The 9,763-nt window shown below is 43.6% G+C and overlaps 1 protein-coding gene and 1 long non-coding RNA gene across 2 annotated transcripts; both read right to left on the reverse strand.

The window, feature by feature from the left end:
* Positions 1-374: 374 nt before the first annotated feature.
* LOC120022384 lies at positions 375-7,840 on the reverse strand. Its single transcript, XM_038966275.1, has 10 exons — positions 7,819-7,840; positions 7,548-7,697; positions 7,381-7,430; positions 7,190-7,259; positions 7,011-7,097; positions 6,820-6,918; positions 6,617-6,697; positions 6,405-6,509; positions 5,862-5,952; positions 375-391 (listed from the first exon to the last, which is right to left on the reverse strand). Exons 1-10 carry the CDS (start codon positions 7,837-7,839, stop codon positions 375-377), a joined length of 771 nt encoding a protein of 256 aa, XP_038822203.1. The 5' UTR covers position 7,840.
* A 1-nt stretch (position 7,841) lies between these two features.
* On the reverse strand, positions 7,842-8,488 carry LOC120022773. The gene is made up of 4 exons (XR_005472635.1): positions 8,428-8,488; positions 8,259-8,342; positions 7,989-8,135; positions 7,842-7,899 (listed from the first exon to the last, which is right to left on the reverse strand). It is a non-coding gene; the product is annotated as an uncharacterized LOC120022773 (long non-coding RNA).
* Between the last annotated feature and the right edge of the window lie 1,275 nt (positions 8,489-9,763).

Here is a 9,763-nt window from a genome sequence, read left to right on the forward strand (position 1 = left end):
TCAACAACATCATGATGCTGAAGAGGCAGAGAAGAGTCTCTCCAGATCAGAACACCTCAAGAAACACCAGCAGAGACCCACAGGGAAGAAATCTAACTGCTGCTCTGACTGTGGGAAGAGATTCAACTCTTTATCAGACCTTAAAATACATCAAATAATTCACACTGGAGAGAAACCTTACGTCTGTGATCAATGTGGGAGGAGTTTTACTCAGCTAAGCAGCCTGATAATACACCAGCGGGGACACACAGGAGAGAAATCTTATAGCTGTGATCAATGTGTGAAGAGTTTTACCTCATCCAGCTATCTAACTATACACCAGAGAACACACACTGGAGAGAAATCTTATAGCTATGATCAATGTGGGAAGAGTTTTACTCAGCTAAACGTCCTGAAAGAACACCAGCGGGGACACACAGGAGAGAAACCTCTTAGCTGTGATTAATGTGGGTAGAAGGCACCTAGGAGGTGTAAACAGGGCCGAGGCAGTAGGCTCTGAGTGTGTATTCCTGTGTGAGGGGGGGGGGGGGCACCTTGGAGGTGTAAACGGCCGAGGCAGTGGGCTCTGAGTGTGTATTCCTGTGTGAGGGGGGCACCTTGGAGGTGTAAACAGGGCAGAGGCAGCGATCTGTGTGAGCTGGATGAAAACTAGAATCTGTGTTTAGTTAAGACTATTTATGATATAGTATAAGCTATAAGCACCTGTAATTGTTTTAAACCTGTAATTTTTATGAATTATTATAAAAAAATAAAAACAATTGTTTGTTACTTTTACACCTTTTTCGTGGTATCCAATTGGTAGTTACAGTCTTGTCTCATCACTGCAACTCCCGTATGGGCTCGGGAGAGGCGAAGGTCGAGAGCCGTGCGTCCTCCAAAACACAACCCAGCCAAGATACACTGCTTCTTGACACAATGCCTGCTTAACCCGGAAGCCAGCCGCACCAATGTGTCGGAGGAAACACCATACACCTGGCAACCCTGTCAGCGTGCATTGCGCCCGGCTCGCCACAGGAGTCGCTAGAGCGCGATGGGACAAGAACATCCCTGCCGGCCAAACCCTCCCCTAACCCGGACGACGCTGGGCCAATTGTGTGCCGCCCCATGGGTCTCCCGGTCGCGGCCGGCTGCGACAGAGCCTGGACTCTAACCAGGATCTCTAACTGCACAGCTTGCCTTAGACCACTGTGCCACTCAGGAGAATTCATTTGTTTTTGAACAGGACAATGACCCAACACACCTCCAGGCTGTGTAAGGGCTATTTTACCAAGAAGGAGAGTGACGGAGTGCTGCATCAGATGACCTGGCATAAAGAAAGATGTGGAACTCAGAGCACGCTGCGCCTTGGTCCGTCTCTACACACAGCCGTGACAGTCCTGCTAGCCATTCAAAATGTAACGATTACTTTTGGGTGTCAGGGAAAATGTATGGAGTAAAAAGTACATTATTTCCTTAGAAATGTAGTGAAGTAAAAGTTGTCAAAACTATAAATAGTAAAGTACAGATACCCCCAAAAATGACTTAAGTAGTACTTTAAAGTATTTTTACTTAAGTACTTTACACCATTGTAGGTGCTTCAATAGAGTCTGACGTTCGGGGGTTGTTGGACATATAAGATGGGGTGCTGGTGAGCTTCTGCCCCCATTTTAGGTCGTCACACAAATATTCCCCCACCCATGTCCAGGGGTCTCAGTGTTATGTCCCTTGACGCCATTATACCAGTCGCAGTGTTCAAATGGTGTATCTGTGAATCACAACTTGAAAGACAATGAGTGACAACATTTCCACATGTTAAGCCATACAACATATAACTGAAGCATACAGTAGTGCAAGAGTTTGCTGCTGACATCTCTGTTGACGAGTCTACGATATGTAAAACACTAAACAACAATGGTGTTCATGGTAGGACACCACGGAAGAAGCCACTGCTGTCCAAAATAAAACGTTAGCAAAATATTCTGTAGACAGATGAAGCTACAGTTGGGTTGTTTGGAAGGAACACACAACACCATGTGTGGAGAAAAAAAGGCACAGCACAGCAACATCAAAACCTCATCCCTACTGTAAAGTATGGTGGAGGGAGCATCGTGGTTTGGGGCTGTTTTGCTGCTTCAGGGCCTGGACAGCTTGCTATCATCGAGGGAAAAATAAATTCCCAAGTTTATCAAGACATTTTGCAGGAGAATGTTAGGCTATCTGTCCTCCAATTGAAGCTCAACAGAAGTTGGGTAATGCAACAGGACAACGACCCAAAACACAATAGTAAATCAACAACAGAATGGCTTCAACAGAAGAAAAAACACCTTCTGGAGTGGCCCAGTCAGAGTCCTGACCTCAACCCGATTGAGATGCTGTGGCATTACCTCAAGAGAGCAGTTCACAGCAGACATCCCAAGAATATTGCTGAACTGAAACAGTTTTGTAAAGAGGAACGATCCAAAATACTACAGAAAATGTTTGGTTGAGGTTATTGCTGCCAAAGGAGGGTCAACCAGTTATTAAATCCAAGGGTTCACATACTTTTTCCACCCTGCACTGTGAATGTTTACACGGTGTTTTCAATAAAGATATGAAAACGTATAATTGTGTGTTATTAGTTTAAGCAGACTTTGTTTGTCTATTGTTGTGACCTAGATGAAGGTTAGATCACATTTTATGACCAATTTATGCAGAAATCCAGGTATTTCCAAAGGGTTCACATACTTTTTCTTGCCACTGTATACTGCATCTTACCCCAGCTGTAGGTCCATTGTATGTGTGATCGTTTTAAGCCTCAACATCAACCAGCTCTGGTGGCATTGGGGACTTGGGATGCTTGCTCTCAAAGTGCTGCTTGAATGTCTTCAGGTCAGGCATCTGCGTCTGTAAGGGTCAGGTAAGGAATGGAGGATATTAACAATCATTGGCTGAGACTACATTTTCGGGTGACAAACAAAGTAATAAGATGCATCAAACTACTACACATCACACAGGCCAGTACAATGGACTGCACTGAGAGAAACCTAAAGGTAGGCACGTGAAACGTTCAGGTTGCTGCACAGACTATGGAGGCTCTAGTCTAGAGTGCCAGGCATTTGTTCAACTCTCTAAATGCTTAAATGACTCTGACGTTCAGGGGTGGTTGGAGAGACTGCTGGTGCTGGTGAGCTTCTGCCCCTATTTTAGGTCGTCACACAAATATTCCACCCATGTCCAGGGGTCTCAGTGTTATGTCCCTTGAAATATATGTACTTTTGGTAATACTTTGTGAGTAGGCAACAAATACAATCATCTTAAATTGACTTGTTGAATTTGTTTGCAATTGTAAATTGTATATTGCGCACGTTTCCCTAATGCGGACAGTTTGTGTTACTACCTTACACAAGCTTGCATTTTCACCCTATAAAACTTAGTGGAATTACACAAAATGTTAACCTCAGATTGGTGATGTTAGTCTAAAAGTTTATAGACATCACGATGACAAGATTGATTGTTTTAAACAGATTTGTCACGACTTCCGCCGAAGTCGGTTCCTCTCCTTGTTCGGGCTGCGTTCGGCGGTCGACGTCACTGGTCTTCTAGCCATCGGCGATCCACCTTTCATTTTCCATTTGTTTTGTCTTGTTTTCCCACACACCTGGTTTACATTCCCTCATTACTTGACATATATATAACCCTTTGTTCCCCCCATGTCTGTGTGTGGAATTGTTTGTTGTAAAGCGTATGTGCACTATTTTGTTGATCTGGGTGCCGTTAGTTTTTTCCTCATTAAACTGCTCCGGTTATTACCCAGTTCTGCTCTCCTGCGCCTGACTTCCCTGCAGCCTGTTACGCACCTCTTACAAGATCAATATCTTAGGTTTTGTTTCATTGATTTTTCCAAGCGCTGGGATGCGCAGAACTTAGAACGCGGAGTTAATGAAATGCCCAGGAAATGGCACAGAAAATTTGGGGCGGTCTCTCCATAAAAGTCAATGGCCACACACCAATACATGGATTTGACAGTCAAACTATTACTTAAATACCAGTTAACTGTTGTCACTGTTGTTATTCCATAGAGGGTCGTGATTCGTTTAGGTTAACTAACAAAACAAGTGGTCTGGTCTCTTTTCCATGATGGAAGCCTCCCGAAATCAACATCCAACATTCCAAAATATAGATATAAGCCTTCAAGTACTCATCTAACCAACTTCTTCAGGGCCAGCCAGGCCCCCTGTCGCCCCCCAGGTTCCCTGATACCAAACCCCCATAAGAAAAAGCCCAAATACGACCTGCCCTTGCCCAGTATACATACAAGGTCAGGGGACAACACTGGTTTTTCGTCTTGTAGTTAAACTTGTTTTATACACAGTTTAAAGGGACAGTTCATCCCAATTACAAAATTACTTAAGTTGCGTTTACATTTCATTTGAAATCCAATGTGTACATTAGTCTTTCCTGGTTCATAACATATTTTTTGGTCCCTTTCAGATCACAGCCATGTCAACAGTGGGCGTCAGGCTTGTAAGAGACATGAATTATATGTGAGATTCCGTGAACAAGGCTGGAAGGTGAGATTCTATCTCTCTTAACTACTCATTGTACTGAATAGATAATCATGAGCTAACATTGTACCACCTTATTTGCTGTAACACAGTTAGTATTTTTAGGGAAGCAAGGCATTTGTGTAGGATGTGCATTGTAGAGTATGTTCTTTGCATTCTTTATCATATATTTCTCATTTAAAGAGTCTATTCTAGTCATTCATCTAATCTTGTCATTCGATTTCTATGGTGTTTCTCTCCATTAGGACTGGGTATTGGCTCCTACGGGTTACTCTGCCTTCTACTGTGATGGAGAATGCCTCTACCCTCTGTGTTCCTGCATGAACTCCACCACCCACACTATGATCCAACTAGTGGTCAGTATGCACTAATACACCCTCTCTCACATGAACGCTAACATTACTGGTTTCAGTGGGAAAGATGGTAAATGGTTCAGACATTAATGGAAAATATAAAAAACTAAGATACCCAAGTTACCAGAGTCTACAATGGCAGACTGTTAATGTAGAGTAGGGATAGTGAGAAGTAACATTCAAGACTGAAGAAATTACCCCCTCTAGTGGTATACTTTATACTGTACCAGGTTACTACACACACTGATAATACAAAACATTGAGGACACCTGCTCTTTCCATGACATAGACTGACCAAGTGAAAGCTATGACCCCTTATTGATGTCACTTGTTGAATCCACTTCAATCAGTGTAGATGAAGGGGAGTTAAAGAAAGATTTTAAAACCTTGAGAGAATTGAGACATGGATTGTGTGTGTCATTCAGAGGGTGATTCGGCAAGACAAAAGATTTAACTGCCTTTGAACGGGGTATGGTAGTAGGTGCCAGGCGCACCGGGTTAAGTGTGTCAAGAACTGCAACACTGCTGGTTTTTTCATTCTCAATAGTTTCCCATGTGTATCAAGAATGGTCCACCACCCAAAGGACGTCCAGCCAACTTGACACAACATGGGCCAGCATCCTTGTGGAACGCTTAGGGCAGCTTGTATAGTCCATGCCCCGACGAATTGAGGCTGTTCTGAGGGGAAAAGGGTGTGCAACTCAATATTAGGAAGATGTTCCTAATGTTTTGTGCACTCAGTGTATGTAGTCCTACATGTTTTTAAATAGTACAGTATCACAACCCACAGTACAAAACCATATAAAGTGTGGGCCTGTAGTATCTGTAAATCAACTAAACGTTGTTTTTTATTTCCATATGCAGATAATAAAGCATCATTGTTCATGTAATAATATAATATTAGCATTATACCTCTAGGAAGAGGAAATGGTCATATAATCAAATGGATGAAAAGACAGAAACAAAAATGTTTTTGAACTGCAACTTATTTTATTTAAAAATGTCAAATTCAGTGCAAAGTAATGTAGTGCATTGGTGTCTAGATCCCTGTTGGGTGGCAAAGTGTCACAAGAATCCTGTGGGGAGAGAAAACAAGAGAATACATTAAATTAATGGGTGTTAACTAATCAGGGTTCAACAAAGCACGTCAAGTCCTCAATTCCTTCAAAGGAGAGAGAGAAGGAGAAAGGAGTATGGTCCCTGCAGTAGGACTACATGCTGGCCATGAGGTTCTCCAAGTGGTACTCCAGGAGGCTGGAGAGCTCAGTGACCAGAGACTCTGGGTTAAAGTACCAGGCCAGCTGCTGGCCAAACATGTCATCTAGCAGAGCCATCAGCCCGCCCTGAAGAGAACACCACACAACACATAGAAAATGGCTCTGAGTTACTAGCTTATCAAGAGGAGAGAGACAATTAGAAATACTCCCCCTAAAATGGCATTGGAACCTGGTTAACCATGAATAAGGAAGTAAAAAGGAAGTACACTAAGAATATGGAAGTAAACAGGAAGTAACCTCTTGACTCTTACATTGAGCAGCAGCAGGTATCTGTCAGCCTCTGGCTCCATGTTGGCAGCAGTGGGCAGGAAGGAGTACAGGAGAGCGTACAGACGCTCCACGAACCCACCAGGGTGCTAAAGGAAACAAAGCAGGAGAAAAGAGAGAATAGAAGAGAAGAGGAATTTAAGTGAAACTGCTAATAGAGAGATATCAAAACATGTACCAGTGAGATGCTACTTACCACCATCAGGGACTTCTGAGCTGTCATTAACCCAAACAGCACCAGCTCAAAGAGGACATCTATCATGTTCACATGATGGATCTAGGACAAGAAAACACGTTTGGAGAAAATAGGAATGATTTCATATAGATCAGCTACTGTGATGTATAAAAGACACGCATGTGGAAGAACTCAGTGAGACTTGAAAGAGTTAATGAACTCACCTTTGCCTCAGCCAGCTCCCTCTCAATGTCATTCCGCTTGGAGGGGTCACTCAGGTAGTCCACAAAGTCGTTATAGGTACGGATGAACTTGGCCTCGTCCTATGACAAAGAAAAAGCATCTTAGTGAACAGAACACATTTCCCCTCAGGGATGCTCTCTTTCCCTTGAAAGAGAATGAGTTAGTGAGTTACCATGTGGTTGGCCTGAACCAGTGCACCCAGGAGGACCTTTCCCGCCACAAACAGATGGTTCCTGCTCAGGGTGGAACCAAGCAGGGTCTAGGGAAGAGGGACGAGTTAGGGTGAGACATCTTCCTCTAGGAGACAGAACAAGAAGTTACAGAGAGAAAAAGAAAAGTGGGTCCACTCACAGTGAAGGCCTGGCGCAGGGAGACGAGCCTCAGGGCGATGTCCTCCACTCTCTTGGTGGTAAGGTAGAGGCTGTGAAAGGGAGGGAATGGAGCATGTCAACCATTAGAGTCAATGGGGGATAACAGCATTATGACCACTATCCTTCAGCATCTGACAAGTCCAGACTACACAGACATTTAGAGGAACTCACTTTAGCAGAGGAACCTCCCTCTCCTCAGGCAGCAGGTCCTCCTCCCAGCCCTACGACAACAAAACAAGCATGCAAAATCAGTGACCAATGCAATGACATAACAAACAATCGGTCAATGGAAGGATCTTAATGCTCCTAGTCAATAGTATGTGTGTGTAACGTCTGACCTCATAGCAGTTGTGGCCCTCAGGCTCTGGGTCAGTGAACTGCTGAGTGGTGGGCGTAGAGAAGGAGGCAGCCTCCGACCACGCTGAAGAGGAGAGAAGCCCGTCCAGCCCCATGTGGAGAGTGGCGTACACCACTGAGACATCAGTCTGCTGCTCAAAACACACACAACACACCCGTTTACCACACACACGTTATTAGAATACACACCAAATCTAATGCAAAAATGCCCACTAATGTCTAGTCTATATACATAGGAAATCGTTTATTTACCTGGTAGCAGCCAAGCGTCATGTCCACAGACGTCTCGTGGCGGAGGTGAGACGCATAGTGGGTCACCCTGCCAGCCACACGCTGACAGAGAGAGAATACATGTTAAGGCCAAATGGAATAAGTGAAGAAAAGCCTAATCTAATACTATTTCAGTAGAATTTACATCTTACCTGGATCCAAGTGATGGACTGCACTTTGGTGGCACAGTAGGGGATGCCCTCTGGACTAAGCCTGGCTGTCTCCTTGGAGATGGCCCACACCAGTTGAGTCTCCAGGCCTCTCACCCTACTCACGTGGTGCATCCTCACCACCACCTGCTGTTGAGATAAACAACAAGACAACATCAACAAAACCACTTCAGCGATTGCTGTGACACATTTCCATCAAGATCAAATGACTGACAATGTAGATTAGGATTAGGTAGTTACAAAGACACATACCTGGGATCCCCCACGCATGTAGGTGATGATGGGGCTGATGAACTGGAAAGTTCTCCAAGCTTTAACCACCGGACCGGCATTGTTCTGCACATTACAATACATTCATGTTGGAAACAGTAAACATTGTAACCGTGATGTGACTGTGTGTTTGTGTGTGGGGGTCTCTTACCCTGATCACAACAGGCCCACAGTACAGGGGGCTGAACCTAATCGGAATCAACTGCCAATTCCCAGTGGCCTCCTAAAGCAGAAAGCAGACAAGAGATTTGTTTCATGTCAAAGAGACAACTTGAATATCTGGGATACAGAAAATTGTACCTCAAGGAGAGTCTGCACATCTGGCACATCCTCAAGGATGATAGCAGCATTCTGGACATCAAGGAGGACTGGCAGCTGTGGAACATCTGGCACATCATCCAATGGCACATCCAACTGGACCTCATCCAGGACAGTTGTTTCTAAAATGAGGAACATTGGAATATAAAATAAACAATTGTTAGAACATAAAACGTAGCAAGATTGCTAATACTAGCTAGCTAGGTAGCAAAAGTCGATCGCTTAGCAACAGTTACTAAAGTTAATATTAGCTAGCAAGCTAGCTAGCTACAACATCTCTAGCACAAGCATTTTTGCCAAGCTGAATTATAGAAATACACAACATTTCGCAAATTATAACGACATTGTTAAATGTAGTAAAATGAGAGTTTTAAACTCCACATACCCTCTTTGCTGTCGCTGTCCACCTGTCGACGATCACGAACCCTGCAAAACAGAAAAAGGCAAGAAAAACAAGCCACAAATGAATTTGAACAACCTGTCGACGCAGTAGGCCGCCGACGTCCACGCACTCTCTCCGCCAGTCTTGAAAAGCACCCAGGCATTTTCCAGTCGATGTTCTTTCTCAGGCCTCAGAAATCAATCAAGTTTGTTGTCAGCAGCAAACTGAAGTTGTTTTCGCACAGAAAACGTTCCATAGAACATCGGTTAGATGTCTCTTGGCAACACACGTTCGAAAATGATTGTTTACAAAATTGACAACTGTGTTGCCATGGAAATGAGTTTGGAATTCTGTTTCCCTTTAAAATCCGTTAAAATTGCTTGTCATCATTCTAGTGACGTCGACTTGCTCCTTCGTAGCTCAGTTGATATTTTTTTTATTTTTTATTTCACCTTCATATTAACCAGGTAGGCAAGTTGAGAACAAGTTCTCGTTTACAACTGCGACCTGGCCAAGATAAAGCAAAGCAGTTCGACACATACAACAACACAGAGTTACACATGGAGTAAACAAACATACAGTCAATAATACTGTAGAAAAACAAGTCTATATACAATGTGAGCAAATTAGGTGAGATAAGGGAGGTAGGGCAATAAATAGGCCATGGTGGCAAAGTAAATATAATATAGCAATTAAAAACTATAGATGCATGTGCAGTAGATGCATGTGCAAAGTGGAAATACTGGGGTGCAAAGGAGCAAGATAAATAAAATAAATATAGTAGGGG

This window comes from Salvelinus namaycush, chromosome 27 (genome assembly GCF_016432855.1).
Source record: "Salvelinus namaycush isolate Seneca chromosome 27, SaNama_1.0, whole genome shotgun sequence".
Lineage (NCBI taxonomy): Eukaryota > Metazoa > Chordata > Actinopteri > Salmoniformes > Salmonidae > Salvelinus > Salvelinus namaycush.